This window comes from Rhinopithecus roxellana, chromosome 5 (assembly GCF_007565055.1).
Source record: "Rhinopithecus roxellana isolate Shanxi Qingling chromosome 5, ASM756505v1, whole genome shotgun sequence".
Classification (NCBI taxonomy): Eukaryota; Metazoa; Chordata; class Mammalia; order Primates; family Cercopithecidae; genus Rhinopithecus; species Rhinopithecus roxellana.
Genome location: NC_044553.1, coordinates 26,880,907 through 26,901,306, shown reverse-complemented (window position 1 = coordinate 26,901,306; position 20,400 = coordinate 26,880,907). Strand labels below are relative to the sequence as shown.

At 46.0% G+C, this 20,400-nt stretch overlaps 1 protein-coding gene across 1 annotated transcript in view; it reads right to left on the bottom strand.

Moving 5' to 3' along the window:
* FAM174B (family with sequence similarity 174 member B) overlaps positions 1-19,538 on the bottom strand; it is a 39,986-nt gene extending 20,448 nt beyond the window's left edge. Inside the window, exon 1 of the mRNA XM_030931450.1 lies at positions 19,065-19,538. Within this exon, the coding sequence (XP_030787310.1) occupies positions 19,065-19,402 (338 nt within the window). The 5' untranslated portion in view covers positions 19,403-19,538. The remainder of the gene's footprint in view (positions 1-19,064) is intronic.
* Between the last annotated feature and the right edge of the window lie 862 nt (positions 19,539-20,400).

The following is a 20,400-nucleotide window of genomic DNA, read 5'->3' as shown; positions in this document are numbered from 1 at the left end:
CCTGGTTCTAGAAAGAGCCCAGGTTTGCAATCAGACTTGGGTTTGCAGCCTGGTGCCCCCACGTCACAAGCCTGTCCCCTCAGCTGTGTACTGGGTGGTGTTGGGGGCCAGTGAGACGGCAGCCTACGAGGGCAGCCCAGCTAGCACTCCCCATCGAAAAAGGAACTTCGGGAAATAAAGAAGTGAAAAGACACTGCTGGCCCATCTTCCACAGCGGGAATCTTTCTTTTCTGAGACAGGCTATTATTAACCAGGAGGCTTCAACCTGGTTGAGATGTAAAGTCATTTTATTAATAAATAAATGTCCACACTGTCTTCACAGGAACAGGCAAGGCCAGGTAATTTCTAGAAGAGATAAAGCAATGTTCCATCCAAACCAAAACTCATTTCTAACAGGAGAGAGGAGAGGTTCAAAACTACTTTAGTCTGAAATATAATCCTGAAGGCAGAGGGTTTGTTTACTCAACGGACTGTTCACCAGCTGCTCAGAAACAGGTTTCGTGTGAGTGCTCATACATCCCACTTATACAAACAATGAGGCCGAGGGAGGACACCAGCCCCCAGCAGGCCACAGGGGGCGAGGCCTGCCTTCCTCGCCCTTCCCCACAAAGAAAACAAAACAGGACTAAACCCTTTAGACTCAATTCAGTTTTGAGTGTGACAGTCAGAGCCACCGACTCAAAGTGCAGAGACTGAGGTTCAGTGCTCAGCCCTGCAATTCCCTTGCTGGTGTGCTTCTGAGCAAGCCTCTCATCATGAACCCGAATTTCTTCATCCATTTCTACTTCCTAGCAGGTGTGGTCCAGATTCTGATGACAGAGCCTCTAACACCTCTTGTTCTACTTACTCCAAGGGGCCACAGGCTTTCTCACTTCTCCTGAGGCCATTCCAGGACATCCCAACCAGGCTGGGTTTTCTCCTTCTTCTGAATCCTGCAGCCCCTCTTCATAGGCACATCCCTGCCACTGGGCACCATCTACACATGACCTCCAGGCATGCAGGCCCCTCCTGCGTCATCCACAGCACTGTGGATGTACCAGCAGGCAGTGTGAGACGGCAACCCTGAGCGCCAGGTAATGCACATGTGATCTCATCACAGCCTCCAGCCAGTGAGGCAAGAAGAGCTCCCATTATCAAAGCAAGGAAACCAAAGCCAAAAGGCACTGAGTGACCTGCCCCAGGAAGCAAGCAGGGCTCAAATCCAGGTCCATCACACTCCACAACATGAGCCCTTCACACTCCAGCAAGAGGGTAGGAACTCACCTCGGACCTCTGGATGTGCCCCAACCCTACGACTCAGCACTCAACAGACACTTCTCAGGACCCAGAGGTGCCCCTGCAAGTTCTTTTGGTTGCCAGCCAGCTCCTGTGATGACCAAAAGCAACCAAAACAAGCTTGTGTCAACAGAAGGAGGGCACGCTGTGCCTCCGACTAGGAAGTTTCAGTCTCATGAAGATTTCAAGCCATCTAAATTAATCTGCAAGCTTAGGGAAATGCAGTAAGATACCAACGAATTTCTGCTGAGGATCTATATGAGCTGATTCCAAAATTCATGGAGATGGGAGAAGCAGCAAGAATGGAATAGCCAGGAAAATTCTGTAAAGGAGTTAGATAGTAAAACATGCTGTAAAACTACAATAACTGAACACAGCGTGATATGGTTTGAAACTGTGTCCCCATCCAAATCTCATGTTGAACTCTAATCCCCAGTGCTGGAAGTGGGGCCTGGTGGAAGGTGACTGGATCATGGGGGTGGGCCTTCATTAATGGTTTAGCACCATTCTCTTCGTGTTGTTCTTATGATAGTGAGTGCCTGAGAGATCTGGTGGTTTAAAAGTGGGTGATACCTCCCACCTTGCTCTTTGTCTTGCTCCTGCTCCCACCATGTGAGTGTCTACTCCCCCTTTGCCTTCCACCATGATTGGAAGCTTCCTGAGGCCTCCCCAGAAGCAGAAGCTGCCATGCTTCCTGTACAGCATGCAGAACCATTAGACAATTAAAACTCTTTTCTTTATAAATTACCCAGTCTCAGGTATTTCTTTATAGCAATGCAAGAACAGATTAATACACAGTGGCTTCCCACATTAACAATCAGATGCTATAGCAGAATAGGAAGTCCAGAAATACACCCAAATACACACTGGAATCTAGTATAGGATAAAGATGGCATTTCAAATGAGTGAGAAAAAGGTAATTCATTCAATACTTTGTTGATAACCACCCATATCTCATGCTTTATATCAGAATAAATTAGATCAGACTTAAATGTAGAAAATAAAACCGTAAAAGTACTAGAAGAAAACATGGGAGAACTCCAAAATCCGTTTTTTAAAAAGGATGATAAATGTAAACACATAAAAATGTCTTAAAGTCAAGGCAAATAGGCCGGGAGCAGTGGCTCACACTTGTAATCCCAGCACTTTGGGAGGCCGAGGTGGGCAGATCACCTGAGGTCAGGAGGAGTTCGAGACCAGCCCAGCTAACACGGTAAAACCCCATCTCTACTAAAAATACAAAAATTAGCTGGGCATGGTGGTGGGCGGCTGTAATCCCAGCTACTTCGGAGGCTGAGGCAAGAGAATTGCTTGAGCACAGGAGGCAGAGGTTGCAGTGAGTGGAGACTGTGCCACTGCACACCAGCCTGGGTGACAGAGTGAGACTCCATCTCAAACAAACAAACAAACAAACAAAAGTCAAAGTAAATGATATACTGGGAGAACTATTTCCAACTCATTACAAATTTTGGTTTTTGGTTTTTGGTTTTTGGTGGGTTTTTTTTTTTTTTTTAAGACAGAGTCTCACTCTGTTACCCAGGCAGGAGTACAGTGGCACGATTTTGGCTCACTGCAACCTCTGCCTCCAAGGTTAAAGTGATTCTCCTGCCTCAGCCTCCCAAGTAGCTGGGATTACAGGCACGCACCATCACACTCAGCTAAGTTTTGTATTTTTAGTAGAGATGGGGTTTCACCATGTTGGCCAGGCTGGTTTTGACTCCAGACCTCAAGTGATCCACCCACCTCAGCCTCCCAAAGTGCTGGGATTACAGGCATGAGCCATGGCACCTGGCTAACTCACTATAAATGTTTTAAAATTTAATCTCCTTAATATATATATAGTCCCTACAAACCAATAAAAAAGATCAATAATCTAATTGAAAAATTGGTAAAGAACATAACACAGGCAGTTCACACACACACAGACACACACACACAGACACATACACACAAACCCAAATGGTTCTGCATTCTTAACTATGAAAAATTGTCCAATCTCACTTTCAATAAGAGAAATGTAATTTTGATCTTCACAGAGATTCAGTTTTTCACCTATTAATTTAGCAAAAATAGAACTGTCTGAAAACACACTGTTGGCAAGGATGTAGAGAAACACTCTCTCATTACTTGTTTGTGGACATGTAAATTGTTACAACACATACAGAGAGCAGTGTGACAATATCCATCAGTTACAAAAGATATAGCCCTTAACCAGCAATTCCATTTCTAGGAATTTGTCCTATGTGGTGGGAAGTCAGGGACCCTGAACAGAGGGACGGCTGAAGCCATGGCAGAAGAACATAAATTGTGAAGATTTCATGGACATTTATTAGTTCCCCAAATTAATACTTTTATAATTTCTGACGCCTGTCTTTACTGCAATCTCTGAACATAAATTGTGAAGATTTCATGGACACTTATCACTTCCCCAATCAATACCCTTGTGATTTCCTATGCCTGTCTTTACTTTAATCTCTTAATCCCATCATCTTCGTAAGCTGAGGAGGATGTATGTCGCCTCAGGACCCTGTGATGATTGCGTTAACTATACAAATCGTTTGTAGAGCATGTGTGTTTGAACAATATGAAATCTGGGCACCTTGAAAAAAGAACAGGATAACAGCAATGTTCAGGGAACAAGGGAGATAACCTTAAACTCTAACTGCTGGTGAGCCGGGTGGCACAGAGCCATATTTCTCTTCTTTCAAAAGCAAATAGGAGAAATATCACTGAATTCTTTTTCTCAGCAAGGGACATCCCTGAGAAACAGAATGCGTCCCTGAGGGGAGGCCTCTGAAATGGCCACTTTGGGGGGTGGCTGTCTTTTATGGTCAAAGCCAAAGGGATGAAATAAGCCCCGGTCTCCTATAGTTCTCCCAGGCTTATTAGGACGAGGAAATTCCCGCCTAATAAATTTTGGTCAGACTGGTTGTCTGCTCTCAAACCCTGTCTCCTGATAAGATGTTATCAAAGACAATGCGTGCCCAAAACTTCATTAGCAATTTTAATTTTGCCCCATCGTCCTGTGGTCCTGTGATCTCACCCTGCCTCCATTTGCTTTGTGATATTTTATTACCTTGCGAAGCATGTGATCTCTGTGACCCACACCCTATTTGTGCACTCCCTCCCCTTTTGAAAGTCGCTAATAAAAACTTGCTGGTTTTATGGCTCAGGGAGCATCACGGAACCTGCTGACATGTGATGTCTCCCCCAGACACCCAGCTTTAAAATCTCTCTCTTTTGTACTCTTTCCCTTTATTTCTCAGACCAGCTGATGCTTAGGGAAATAGAAAAGAACCCACGTTGAATATTGGGGGTGGGGTTTCCCCCAATAGTCCTACAGGTATGTTTCCACATGTGTGAAATGACACCTACATGTCCATTAACAGGAGATTGATTAAACAAATTATGTTACATCCATATAATGAACACTAAGCACCTACATAAACGAATGAAGAGCTTTTTATAGCCTGACAAGGAATAACCATCCAGACACACAAGATATTTTTATAAAGCAAGATGACAAGCATAGTGTATGTGTAAGAGATAGAAAAGATATCCACATGCAAAAGAATAAAGTTGGACCCCTACAAATCATGTAAAAAAATTAACTCACACCATATACAAAAATTACCTCAAAATGGAGTTTCCATAAAAGTACGTAAGACTTATATGTAAGAGCTAAATTTATAGAAAAAAATAGCATAGGCCAGGTACGGTGGCTCAAACCTGTAATCCCAGCACTTTGGGAGGCCGAGACGGGCGGATCACGAGGTCAGGAGATCGAGACCATCCTGGCTAACACGGTGAAACCCCGTCTCCACTAAAAACTACAAAAAACTAGCTGGGCGAGGTGGTGGGCACCTGTAGTCCCAGCTACTCGGGAGGCTGAGGCAGGAGAATGGCGTAAACCCGGGAGGCGGAGCTTGCAGTGAGCTGAGATCCGGCCACTGCACTCCAGCCTGGGCGACAGAGCCAGACTCCGTCTCAAAAAAAAAAAAAAAGAAAAAAATAGCATAAACCTTTGTGACACTGGATTAGACAATGGCTTATTAAATATGACACCAGAAGCAAAAGCAACAAAGGAAAAACTACATAAATTGGACTCATCAAAATTTAAAACTTTTGTGCTTCAAAAGATATAATCAAGAAAGTGAAAAGACACCCCCATAGAATGGAAGGAATCACTTGCAAACTATACATCTGATCAAAGTATTTGTATGTAGAATATATAAAGAACTCTTACCCATCAATAATAAAAAGACAAATAACCCAATGTAAAATGGGCAAAAGACCTGAATAGACAGTTCTTGAAATAAGATTTACAAATGCACAATACACAAATGCAAACAAGGTCAACATCACTAGCCATCAGTGTATTGCAAATTAAACCACAACAAGATACCACTTTACACCCCCTAGGATGGCTATAAGCAAAAAGACAGACAATAACAAATGTTGGTGAGGATATAAGAAATCATAACCCTTATACACTTCTAGTGAGATGTAAACTAGTACAGTAATTTGGAAAACCATTTGGCAGTTTGTCAAAAGGTTAAACATGGAGTTATCACACGACCCAGAAATTCCACTCGTAGGTATATTCCCAAGAGCCATCAAAATATATGTCCACACAAAAACTCATACACTTGTTCAGAGCAGCATTATTCACAATAGCCCCCAAAAGGAAATAACTTAAATATCTGATTTGGTTTGGCTGTGTCCCCACCCAAAGCTCATCTTGAATTATAGTTTCCATAATCCCCATGTGTTATGAGAGGGACCTTGTGGGAGGTGATTAGATTATGGGGGTGGTTCCCCCATGCTGTTCCCATGATAGTGAGTTCGCATGAGATTTGATGGTTTTATAAGGGGATTTCCCCCACTCCGCTCTACACTTCTCTCTCCTGCCACCATGAGAGGACATGTTTGCTTCCCCTTCTGCCATGATTATAAGTTTCCTGAGGCCTCCCCTGCCATGCAGAACTGTGAGGCAATCAAACCTCTTTCCTTCTTAAATTACCCAGTCTCAGGCAGTTCTTTATAGCAGCTCCTGAGAACAGGCTAGTACAATATCTATCTATTGATGGATGGGTAAATAAAAGATGGTATACCCATTCGATGGAATACTATATGGCAATAAAAAGAAATGATACATGCTACACATAGATGAACCCTGAAAACATCATACTAAATAAAAGAAGCTATTCACAAAAGACCACACATTGTATGGCCCCATGTATATGAAAGACCAGAATAGGGAAATCTATACACATAAAGAAAATTCAGAGATGCATAGGGATTAACTACTATGGATTCACGGTTTCAGTCTGGAGTGATGAATGTATTCTAAAATTGATTTCAGTGATAGATGCACAACTTTGTAAATATACTAAAAACCATTGAGTTGGACACTTTATTTTTTTTAGGGAGATGGAGTCTGGCTATGCTGACCAGGCTGGTCCAAACTCCTGGCATCAAGCAATCCTCCCATCTCGGCCCCCAAAGTGCCAGGATTATAGGCATGAGCCACCATGCCTGGCCGGGTTGGACACTTTAAATGAGTGAATATGGTGTATAAGTTATATCTCACTAAAGTCATTATAAGAAATAGGGAAGGAGTGTGTGTGTGTGTGTGTGTGTGTGTGTGTGTGTGTGTGTGTGTGTATGCATGTATATATTACATTCACTTGCTTCTACATTTATAAAATCTCCCTGGAAAGATTTGACAAGAAATTGACAACATAAAGTGAAGAAAATTGTGTGGCTAAAGAGTAGAATGCTTTTTGCTATATCCTCTTTTGTTCTTTGTGAATTTTGAACCATGTGAACATATGACCTATTTTAAAACCAAGTAAATAAATAAAATTCAATATAAATGATTAAAATAAATTTGAAATGGACTAAGTCTATGTCAGCTGCCCCTCTGGCAGGCAACCCTTTCCCCAGAGCCCACCCATGGCCACCTCCGTGTGGCTTTACCCGGCTCTACTGGTGACTTCAGAACCCAAAATCAGTGACTCAAACCTTTCCTCCACCTTGGCTGTTTCCATTTTTAAGCCCACTGAAGTAGTTCTGTAGCCCAAGGACCAGCATTCTGCCAAAACTATATTACTTGTCAACAAACAGCAAATGTGAACTCTGACATTTGGAAAAAGCAATCAAGAAAATGAAAATGGATCGTGGGAGAGGAAGACTGAAGCACATAGGTGCTGCCAGTGTAGACAGGAGGACTAGCAGGCGACCCTGAGCCAGGCAGTCCCTCTGATGCTCTGAGGACACAGACCTGCCTCGCTTTTACCCTCTGAGCTCTACGCTGTACCTCCTCCTCAGGACACAAGAAGTAACAAAGCTTCCCTTAGAAAACCAGCTACCCTTGAAGAAATGAAGAACATGACTCAGAACCCACTCTTCAGCCCTAGCCTCTGCCCCACCCTCTAAGGAAGCAGGTGTTGGAGGCCCCTGGACAATCAACAGGCTAGCCAGGGTCTTGCCACCATGGCCTGCCACCAAAACACATTCCCAATAACCAGCCTACCTCCCTTTCTGCCCTGGGCACAGCCCTCTGAGTGCCACCCGACACCTTCCACCTAGAGCATTTTTGACAAGCCACTAAGAGGCAAACACCAGTGTGATAGAAATCTCATCTTATTCCACTGCAGATGGGCCACTTCAGACAAACAATAAGTCACACGAGGCAAAAGTATTTTCCTATAGTGCAGCAAGATCCTCCAGATCTCCAGAAGCCAAGCTCCAACACAATCCAGCTCCGGCAGATCCCTCCCCAACACAGAGGCTAGGGAGACCTTGGATGCACCCTCACCTCACCCCTGTCCTGGGGCACCCCCTCCCACCACACTGTAGCCCCTCTGTTCCAGCACCCAGCACCCAGTCACCCAGTCAAGTACCATGGCTCAACATACCAGGTCAATAACTCAAATGCCCCAAGGCCTTGTAGACAAAAGAAACCAGAGCAGCAGGATTGCTGAGACCTAAACAAGGGAACAAACAACAGTGACAAGTGGTGGACAATGCTCTGTCTTCAAGTCAAAAAGGCACAAATAGCGGCACCCTGCCCAGCCTAAGTGGAGTGGCAGCCACCCAGTTCGTGTCCAGCTGCCCCTGGAAAAGAGGTCTTGCATTTCCACGTATCCCCTTCTGTCAAAAGAAACAAGAAATCTAGATTTTTATATAAAGGCTCCTAACTTGTAAGTGTTCTCAACTATCTTAGTTTTTAAAACACCGTGCAGACCAAAAAACAAAACAAATGTCTGTGGGCCAGATTTTTCGGCCCCAGGCCATCAGTTTACCATCTCTGACTTGGTTCCCTGACCATGGTTCATTAGGTCCTATGTGCCAAGCATGAGTGATATTTAGTAATTTGGCTCAAAATCATGAGTCCAGAGAGATGTAATGATATGCACGTTCCACCAAATCCTTCCTCATCTCTGTTCACCAACAGTTCAACCATGACTAAGGAATGTTGACCATTATTTATATAACCTAGCTGCTTCCTCTCCCTCCTGGGCACCATCCCATTGGGGTTAGTTAACCAAGTGTTAGCACTGTTGATTGACCCCAGGATGGGCATGCAGCACACTGCACAGATTGTGCCCCTGGGGGCTTATGCTTCATAGAGGATCATCCAGCATGGTCCAGACAAGCCTGAAGAGCTCAATGACAAGTCTTCAGGTTTTCTTCATTACAGTAAAGTGTTTACCCTCCATCTGCTCCCCACCTTGTTTCTCTTTTCCTCTCTCAGTCCCTGAGCGACAGATCCAATGCTTACTCTTCCAAGACAAAAGCAGTACGCATTAAATCTGGCAACAGCAAATGCCCCAAGACCTGTTCCTCCAGCTCTCGGGTGTGTTTGCAAAGGGTTGGTTCTGCTTTGCTTTTATATAAGGTGCCAGGGGAGGGAAGTGAGGTTTAAAGCAGAGAAGGTAGCCTCTAGGGGCAGCTCCATGGAGTTAAGGACAGTGGCAAGATGACTCAGAGGGGCCCTTGGTGGACCCAGGGGACCTGACCACTGCCTGGAAACTCCGAGGTCACAGTACTTTGGGACACATGTCATAAGGGGCCCTTTCAGTACCACTTATCCCTGCAGCCTAGGTAGGGGAGGCGTGGGAATGTCAGTCCTCACCACCCACTCCTTCTAGGCAGATGCTCCCAATGCCCCCTCCATCCAGCCCCAAGACCCAGTTGCATGGCTGGAGTTTTTATGAGTAAGTTTCACCTGTGAGTCCTCTTCTTCCTCACCAAACCTACACCCTTCCCTTTCTGGCCACATCCTTCACAATGCCCCTCTTCTCTGGGCCCTTCAGGAAAGTCTAACACGTTCCTCTTTCTCCTCTTCATCCACTCAGGCCTCCAGTCCTCCCACGTGGTCCTTCCAGCACCTTCCACAGGTCTCCTCAGCCATCCTGCACCCCCCACACCAGCCACGTAACTATTCATGCATTCTTGGTAAATCCTTGGTACAATCTAATCTGGACCAACATTTCTACAGAAGCCCTGTGATTACTTCACTCCTGTGTTCAAATCCTCCATTTGCTCCTCTCACCCACTACAAATCCCCAAATCCTCCAGCTAGAATTGACTTCCAAAATCCAGCTGCAATGGGAAGGGTGAACCAGACTCCTCCCCTTCCCCAGCTGCTCATCCTCGGGCAAGACACTTCACCACTTGAGCCTTGGTGGTGAAGTTTTCTCATCTGTGAAATGGGGATGATAAACCAAAATTAAAATTCTAAGCCCCCCGATCACCTGAATGAACCCGTCCTCTCAGGAAGGCTACTGATGGCAATTTGGAATCTCAGCAGTGCCAAAGCTAACCTGAAAAACTAATTCTGGCCATGATGGGAAGGATAGGGGGCCGGACATACCTGATTCTACCCTCCTCCCCTTTGGAATTATTGATAGACCCTTTAAGTCTGACAAGAAACATAATCTATTTTCTCCAAAACCTGCTACCTGGAGGCTTCACCTGCATAATAAAACCTTGGTCTCCACAACCACTTATCTTAACCCAGACATTTCTAAGTCTTTAGACAATAACTTAACTCTTCCAACCAATTGCCAATCAGAAAATCTTTGAATCCACCTATGGCTTGGAAGCCATCCCCACTTCCAGTTGTCCTGCCTTTTCTGGACCAAACCAATGTATATCTTACGTGTATTTGATGTCTCATGTCTCCCTAATATGTATAAAACTAAGCTGTACCCCAACCACCTTGGGCACATGTTCTCAGGATCTCCTGAGGGCTGAGTCATGGGCCAGTGGCCACTCATATTTGGCTCAGAATAAATCTCTTTAAATATTTTACAGAGCTTGACTCTTTTTGTTGACAGGACTGACCTATGCACCACTCATAGGCACGAGGAAAACATATAAAATTACAGAGTCTATTACACAGTAAGGGCTTAATAAATATTAGTTGCCATTATTGTCATCATCATCACATATTTCCAAGTGATCATTTTTCACAAACCCTACCCTCGGCAAAGCTTGCTTCACCCATCTGGTTCTGGAAGAACCTCTTCTTCCTCCCATCCTGCCAAGTGCTAATAGTCCTCCTCCCCCACCATGCCTTCCCAGACCATTCTGGTCCCTGACCAAAGCCACTGTACCCATCCTTTCTCAGTTTACCTAGCACTGCTTTTAATACATGGCTCCCCTGTGGGACTGGATGACTCCTTATCCGCCAAGTAGAATCATTCAAGGCATAAGTCAAAAATAAAATTCTAAGCCCCCCAGCCAGTTGAACAGACCTGGCTGTTCAAACCTGAAAAACTAAATTCCAGGCCTAGACAAGAAAGAAGGTCAGACATGCTGCATTATACCCCTCCCTTTTGGAGTTTAGGCACAAATGACCAGCATCAATAATGAAATAGAGATCATAAGACTGGCAAAACAAGGCTCTTTGTGGCAATAAGATACCAAATTCCAACCTGATTCTGTGTAGCATCACATGACAGATAGCAGGCCCCGAAGGAAATGAAATTTTATCCAAAAATATCTGTGACATAGTTTGAAATGGCCCTGCAAAGCCATCTTTTATGGGGAAATTTTTGCATCTGTAGAGAATCTTCATTAATGCAGCTAAGCCTTTGGTGGATCTAGGAGAGATTAACTAAAAATCTGACACCTTTTAAGGTCTGAAAAGAGACATTTACCATCTATTCTCTCTGAAGCCTGCTACCTAGAGGCTTCATCTACATAACAAGAACCTTGGTCTCCACAACCCCCCTTATCTGAACTCAAGCATTTCTTTCGATTGACTTCAAGTCTTTAGACAAAGCTTAACTCTTTCAACCAACTGCCAATCAAATCCTCTTTGAATCTGCCTATGGCCTATAGGCTTATAGGCCCCACTTCAAGATGCCCTACCTTTCCGGGCTGAACCAAAGTAAACCATCCATATATTGATTCATGTCTTTGCCTGTAACTTCTATCTCCCTAAAATGTATAAAGCCAGGCTGAAACCTGACCACCTCAGGCCCACGTTCTCAGGACCTCTTGATATTGTTCCCCAAGCCAATATGGTCACTCATACAGAGTTTGGGGTTTTTGTCAACAAAGGGCATTATCCTATCCCCTAGATTGAGCTGGATGGTCCTTGACCTCTGATGTGTCCCATGGTACCCCTATGTTCACAGTGGGTGCTAATTAAACACCCTGGGAAGAACACTGTCTACTCAGCCATGTTTTCTCCTATGTGCTGGGTTCAGTGTTGGGGAGACCTGGCTGGACAGGGCCAAACTCAGCCTACCACATCTTGGAGGCCCAGAAAGGGCCAAGCTGAGCACCTAAGCCCCTAGACTTAAGTCCTATTTTTCCTACAAACTCACTCAGTGACCTCAAGCAACCCTCCCCACTCTGGGCCTCAGTTTTCTCATCTATACAATGAGTGTAGAGCAGTAGGTAGAAGGAGCTCTGAATGCAAAGAAACCCCTACCTGAGAGGCAGGGGTCTGGAGGGGCTCTGCCAGGTCTGCAAGAGCCCTGCCCAAGCACTTTGCCATGGCCCCTCCTCTGTGCCACACCTGCCCATGAGAAAGAGTTTCCTCCTCCCTGCACCCTCAGGTAAATAAATAGCAAGTCTAGATTCCTGGCAGATTGCCCTTAGATTAATTATAGTTTATTTTTTAAGTGAAACCATAATAACATGATCTTAAATTCACGGTTCCAGGATTTCCCTTTGCAAATGGTTAGACCCAAAACCTCAGCCATAAAACTAAAGTACTAACACAACCCATGAAGCCTTCTTTGCTTAAATCCAGGGGCGTTTCCCTCTCTTGACACTCGCCCTACAGGATGCTCTACAGATACTGACATTGGAGTTCCCCTAATCCCCACTGCTTACCCCTAGATGTGCCTGGTGTCTCAAGAAGAACCTGCATTTGCAAAGACACCCATACGCAAAGCCTACATGGTCATGAAAGTCTATGGGTAATGCCAAATAAGTCAGAAGGCTCAGGCTTAAAGAGGGATTTTCTTCCCTTTCCAATTTGATAGAAGGAATCCACGTCAGGTGCCAGGTCCTCACAGGCCTGTTAATGGGGGCAGCCATGAGGCAGCTCCTTCATCAGGAAATTGAGTAGTCAAGGAGGCTCACTTAGGCTAAAGAGTCAGCAATTTCATCTGAAAGAGCCTCAGAAACAGATGCACCTGCCTGATAATTGTGGTCATATGGCTGCATCCTCATTTATGGACAGAAGCAAGACCAAAAGGTTGGGTGTAAATTACATCTGTTTTCAGAATCGCATTTTTCAATACAACAGGACACTTGGCTGCTTAAAGGAGAGCCACAGACTTAGTTGACACACTCTCATTCTAAACATCCAATAGCCCTTGGAAGCATGTACTCTAATTAATGATGAGAAATGGCGCCCAGAAAGGTTCAATAAACTGCCCATATCAGACAACCAGCAGGCCTTGAAGCTGAGATTCTCGGCATCTCTCAACCCTGGCACCCTTGAAATTCGGGGCTGGATAATTCTTTGGGTGGGGGTGGAGGTGCTGTTCTGTGTACTGTAGTATGTTTAGCAGCATCTTGGCCTCTACCCACTAGATGCCAGTAGTAAATTCTCCCTATCCCTACAGCCGCTCCCCACCCTGACAACCAAAAATGTCTCCAGATATGACCAAATAACACCAGGGGGCAAAATCCTCCCCAGTTAAGAATCATTTGAGTGATCTTGTTCTCTCCCTATACCATGATGTTTTGGAGAACTGAATCAAGGGCTTGCTCTCTACTCTCTTATTTAAAGAATCTGGATTTTGGCTGTATCCAATTTGCTTAACACTTCTTCACCGTGGCATATAATATCAAACATGAAAGAAGATGAACATTTGTCACTTCTATAGTTTTTTTCCTTCAATTCAAAGTCTTGGGCAAGCAATGAGAAATGACTGACTGATGCTAAACAAGTCCCACATCCTTTCTCAAATCTGAAAATGGGGCTGGACCTTCTAACCATGGCTCCACCCAAAATTCCAATTTATTAAAATAACATTGATGTACTGTTAAGTAAAAAGCAATGACAAAAAAAATGTTTAATGGTAACTTTCCCTAAATGCTAAAAGTATTAAGCTTTTATATTTTCTTTTAAATAACTGCTGTTATTACAAATGTAAATACACACACAACAAAAAATTTAGGAAATACAAGATAAGTAGGACAGTTCTCGTCCTTTTCAAAGACCAGGCTTAGTAAAATTAACTAAGCATCTGTGGTTCCAATGTCTTCAGGGCATGGCAGTGTGCACCTTTTCCACTGACAGCTGGGCAATGTCAGACCGTTTAGAATTCAACCTCCCAATCCCTCGGGAAGCACCAAAAAGAACCCTCCTTTCAGATAAGAGGATTTTACAGAGATTTTGAAATAAGAAGTGGCTGGGCATGCAGCCAACAGAGATCTGGGAGAAGTGGAGCCTGCATTGTGGAGATGGAAGACTCTCCAAGACTGGGAAAGGATCCCCAGGATGAAAGGAACATTGTGGTTTCAAGGTGGCAGGGTTTTCCTGACTTGCCCCCACTGTGCTCATGAGACACCAGAGTGTAAAGTCAGATTCCTTCCAGAACTCAGACAATAAAGTGTTCTGAGTGAACGTAGGTGCCAAAAGGTACTGATACCAGCAGTCCTTGGCTTATGTGTGTTGTCCTGAATCCATGCAACATCACCAGATGTTTCCCAATATCAAAAAATTAGGAGAAACACAGCTTTCTACTTCCTAGAGACAGCCTCTTTGCTGATTCCCTTTCAGCTCCCATAAACCTGCCAAGTAGCAGACCCAGGGGGTCCACCACACCAGGTGCCTACAGGACTGCTCTCACACATGTGAAGGTACCTGGCAGAGGGCACTCAGTCTCCAACCAGCTTTCCCTCCTTCCGATTTTGTCTCCTGTCTAAAAATGGTTTGCCTTAATGATGAAATACATTTTAAAAGGTGGACATGATTCTATAGATGGGGAAATCAGATTGATTAAGGAGAACACTTGGAAGAGACAGAGGCTCAACTTTGGTAGAAAATGAAGAAATACAAAACAAAACAATTAATACCAAATTATACCCATCAGATTGGAAAGCATTAGAAAGTCAGACAATACTAAGTGTTGGATATGATGTGAGAATCTGAAAACCCTCAGGCTCTGCAGATGGAAACCTACACTGGTGCCTACTCAAGGAAATCAAGAATGAGCACCCCCCAGGATCCAGAAGCCCCACTCCCAGGTGTACACCCCAGATGCTCTCATACTGGTCCTTAGAAAGACACATCCAAGAATGCAGCCAGGAGGTGAGTATACACATAGGGATACTCAGCATACACACATCATAACTACATGCTTCTGGATTGTAAAAGAATTCAAACTATGCAGAAACGTATCATGAATAATAACAAAATTATAATCATCCACAATCACACAGATTTATTTGCACATTCATCTATACATGTTTATAATTTATTTAAATGAGCTGATACTATACATGTCACTTTGTGACCTGTTTCACACTCAAAAATATATAGCAAGTATTATCTCAATGTCATCATTTTTAACAGCTGCATAATATTCTGCCATAAAGATTACCATAATTTGCTTAACCAATGCCCCATTGTTGGATACTTAGATTATTTAAACCTTTTCACTGTCAAACAGAACTTCTCTGAATATCATTGCAGTTGCATCTTGGCTTTCTCTTCTAATCATTAACATTAGAAGCAAAGAATATACAGTGCAGTGGAAAATGTACATACTTTTCCAAATCTGAAAATGGAATGGAATGGAATGGAATCGCTTGATTAAAAGTATACATCTTTTTCATCAAAATACATATTCTTTGCTTCTAATTTCCTTGGATCCAAATTTTTTCTGTTGTCCGGTAAGGTGACTCCTTCAGCGAAAACAGACAAATAGGCTAGGACTGCCATTTTATAACCAATCATACTTACTACACTCCCTTTTATCTACACCGTACAAATTCCTACCTCGCAGGTATCCAGCATCAATCATGCAGCTAGTCTGGCACATTTTGAGAGACATCAGCAATGTAAAATCCTTGAGAGCTCAACATTCTTTTGCTAAAAATATCTTTATTAAATGCCAGCTTGTGCCTGGAACCACACTAGGTATTAGGGAAACACAGAAGATTAATGCCTAGTCCTGCTCAGAAGAAGTTCAGTGACACTTGACTCTGAAGAGATGGAATTCAAAAATCGAGTGTGCTTTGGAAGCACAGAGGGGCCCTAGCTGCGGAGGCTTCTCAGAGGAGGCAATGGCAATGAGGTCAAACAGCACCAAACTGACCATACAGTCTTAGTGACAGAGGGGACTCTAGGCAGAGGGTTAGAGTGGGACAAGATGCTCAGGCCAGGCAATGCCTCCGGAGAAAATGAAGTCCCCAGAAGTCCAGCAAAGCAGGAGGCGCACTGAGCAGAGCTGAGATGGGGGCTCAAGAGGGAAGCAGCACCCTGGTCTAAAGAGTCAGCCTTGCCCACACATTAAGGAGTTTGTATGCAGGGAGAATTGGCAGGGAGGGGTGGAAGAAGGATGAGACAGGCATTCCTGCAGACGAGAGAGGATGGACTGGAGAGGGACAAGGTTGGAGGCAGGAACCCCAGCTGAAGAGATATGATTGTAATTCAGGTAGAAACAGTGGCAGGTGGAGAAGCTTCACCAGGGAAGTTGGTGTGGGCAGAGGTGAGACAGTCTCTAGGAGACTCAGGTGGTGGAATTTCCAGGACTCAGTGCCTGCATGCTAAGGAGTTGCAGAAGGAGAAAGGAAGGAGGGCCCCCAGCTAGCACAGCAGGCATTTGGTGAACTGACTAACCAAGGTTACAGGGGAGCTTGGGACAAGGGAAAGGCCACAGTACAGATCAAATAGCACAGATGAGGTGCTGGCCCTGCCTTGGCTACACAGACTTGCAGAGTGTTCTAGAATCTAGCAATGACTTATTCCACTTCCTGGGATACAACCTTCTCATCTGCAAAGAAACACATGGGCACTGTGCAACATCAGGGCCCTTCCAAGCTGTAAAATGTTACAAAGTCCCCTCTAGATCAGAATCCGGGGTGGCAGCTGTCCACCTGAAAACTCACCCTAATAAGATTGCCTTCCTGGGAAGACACAGATCATGTCCATAACCAGCTTCTCCTATGAAGTCGTAAACTTCTTTCAACACTCCACACCCAAGCCACTAAAGATCCATCTCTTCCAGGCCAGAGTGCTGGCTTACCCACTCCAACATGAGGTTCACACCCCTCACATCTGGGTGCATGCTGCCTTCTTTTCTCCCCTACTCCTGAGTAATAAACAGCAGACTAGCAAAATAGTTCAAATACCTTCTAAAAAAAATACACAGCCTTGTGGACTCCATGGCCTATTTTGAGCTAAATGTTTCAAACCTCCAGACTCAGAGCTGCTCTAGGCATTAACCTTCACTCCAACTGAACAATCAGGAAGTACGTAAATGACAATGGCACCTCTGCTGGATGGCAGGCCCGCATCAGGCATGGAGACACAAAGATGAACTGGACTTCCCAATGTCCAGGGCTCTCTGCTGAGTGCAGAAGCCAGTATGGCACGGTTGGACTGAAGGATGAACAGATTAGGGATGAGGAGGTCCGAAAATAGTGACCTCATTCAAATGTCGGGGAAAACTATACAGAGGAAGGAGGATGGGAGCTGGGCCTTGGTGGCTGCACACACTTGTAGAATATAGTTAGGCTAGAAGTGGGAAACCACAGAGCATAAGGAGCAAGTGACAAGGGACTAGGCTCAGAAGCGCTAGTTGATGTCTGCATTGTGGACTGGGGCCAGCTTGCAAGGGCCCCGAATGCCACACCCAGGTATTGTCATACCTAGGTAGGTGCCACAGGGAGCTGCTAGAGTTTGTAAACAGAGGATTGAGGCCAGGGGGTAGAGTGGGAAGAAGACAGGAGTATTTCAACCCAGAGTACATCAAGGAGACCAGCAGAGTGAGGAACGATGTGGCCTGAGACAAGGCAGGGAATGGTGGGGTGAGCGTGGGACCGTACTTCCCCTTTCTCCATTTTCTCAGACCACTGGCATCTAATTCTACATAGAAGGAAACACCTGGACCCAAAGTCACACACAACTGACAGCAAAGCTCAATACATAGACAGCTCCCAACTCTGCCCTTTCCTGGTCTGGTTTCTGCTCCTGCACTGAAAATGCTTCCCAGGAGAGCAAGCCCTGAAGCCCAACTTCCACAGCTGATCAAACACCAAAGCACAGTGTGTAGGCTTGGAAGCAGAGGGAGGCAGCATTGAACAGCTGACACACACACCCAGACTTCCAGGCGGGCAGGCCTCAGTAACACGACAGGTTTGGTTCATTTCCTGCAAAAACAGGATTTCCCAGGCATTAAAGGAAATGTCCTTGCATTCCTCTTACCCCTGTCCACCAGGATGGACAGGGATCAAGGACCTGGGACATCCTTCCTAATTTACCAGACATTTTATCCCTGAACGTGAGCAACCTACAAAAGGCTCTCCAAGATCCCTCGTGCCCCTGTGAATGTTCATCTAATGCAACTTAGGCAGGAGCCTAGGAAAGTCGTCTGCGTACCCCACTAACAGAAAGTAAGGGAGGCCACCAAGGGTCACCAAGAATCCTGAAGCCCAGCTCCAACCCCTGGTGCAAAACACCCCTCCAGTGTAGTCCTGGAGGCAGTTCTCCCACCCCCCACGCTAGAAACTGCTGCTTTCAGTAGCAAAAAAAGAAGAAGAAGAAAGGAGAAGGAGAAGGAGAAGAAGAAAGAAGAAAGAGAAAGAAAACGTAGGCACGGTGTGAGGGAGCTGTAGATGGTAGAAGGGAGAAGGAGTAGCGAGATTAAAGTTACACAGGTCCGGGTTCATATCCTACCTCCACCACTGAGTTTACTTAGATAAGCCATTTTGCCTCTCTGAAAATGTTTTCCTCATCTGTGAAATGATTATAAAAATAAATTATGGAAAAAGCTGTCAGAATTCGCAGCACTATTGTTAGTGTTCAGCATTAGCAGAAAGCCAACAAATGGAACCAAATATTTATTTTATATATATAGTTAAAGAGAGGAAAGAAAATTCCTAAAACGTGTACCAGGAAAATCCAGACGAGCACACCCCGGCCCCCCACCCACCCTCCCGGGCAGGGCAGCAGGCACAGGTCTGGCTGGGGCGCACCAGGGCACCTGTGCGTGCAGGTGGGGCGGGCGCGCGGCGACAGCAGGTTGGCGATGCCGCCCTGTCGGCCGGCGGGGGAAGGAAGAGGGCGGGAGGCCCACCTGAAGACGCGCAGCAGCAGGCAGGCGATGAGGAGGGTGGTGAAGGCGAACGCCACGATCACGGCCGCCTTGAGGGTGGGTAGGTCGCGGAGGAGGGTGGAAATGCGGGTTACCAAGGCGTCGCCGCTGCTGTTGGAGCTGCCGCTGCCGCCCGCCGCCCCAGACCCAAACCGGGTGGTGTTCCCGGGCCCCGGGCCGGGAGGTGGCCGCGACTCGCGCTCGGGTTCTGGCCGCGGCACGGAGACGGACTCGGCTCTGCTGGCGCGGGCGGCAGGAGCTGCCAGGAGCGCGAGCAGCAGCAGCGGCAGGAGCGGAGCGGCCGGCAGCACCGCGCGCATAGTGCGGTGGGTCGGCACAGGATCCGGCAGGGCGCGTGCGGCTGAGCCCCAGGATCCGCACCAGCACGGAGGCCTGCACCGGGGGATCCTGCGGCGGAGGCGGCTGCGCGGTGCTTGGCAGGAAGCTGCGGCGCCCGGAAGAGCCCGCGCCACCGCCGCCGCCACCACCAACACGTTGCAAGGAGTCATTCGACGGGCCGCGGCCCCACGTGGGCGGGGCAGGCCGCCCAGCCTGGGTCCCGGCTGCGCTCCGCCAGCCCGCGACCCCAATTCCTCGGGACTTGAGATCCCGTGGTGAAGCAGCAACTGCCACGATGACGCTCGTGCTGGCCCTGTGCTGCACGTTTCACGTGTTTTATTTATTTCATTTAATTCTACAACCCCCTTTGAAGACAGGTATTCTGCTATCCACATTTGATAGTCGACTTGGTACCCAAAGAGCCAGCTCACAGTAACCCCGATTGTATCAGACTAAGAATCAAAGACTATGGGACCTAGAAGTAGACTCCCATTTTGCAGATCAAAAACTGAAGCCGACAGTGAAGTGGTTGCCTGATGTCCTATGCGACGCATAATTTCAGTATCTCCCCTAATTTCCCTCTTTCTCAAAAGGAGTTTCTTATTTCCTGCGCCTCTGCTTATGAACCGGACTGGGATGTGAATCTCTGCATTCATACCTTTGCTGTGGAACACCAGTTGGTGTGGTTAATGCCCTCCTGCCTGGCTGAAGTTTCTCCAGGGAATAGTTGGCTTGCTGCCTCTGGTTTGTAACAAAGCTAAATGATGCTTAGGTGAAGAAAGACAATTAAGGAGGTTCTAGTGGGAGGTCCAAAGGTGGGAATTGATGGGGGCACAGAACCCCTACCTGAAGTACTAGAAGCCATTCCCAGGGCTTCAGGGTTCCCCTTTTACACTGCAGATGGGTCCTGGCAGGAAGCTTTTCAGTGCTGGGTAAACAGTTAAACACACATGACAAGGTCCCAGGGACCTTAAACGGC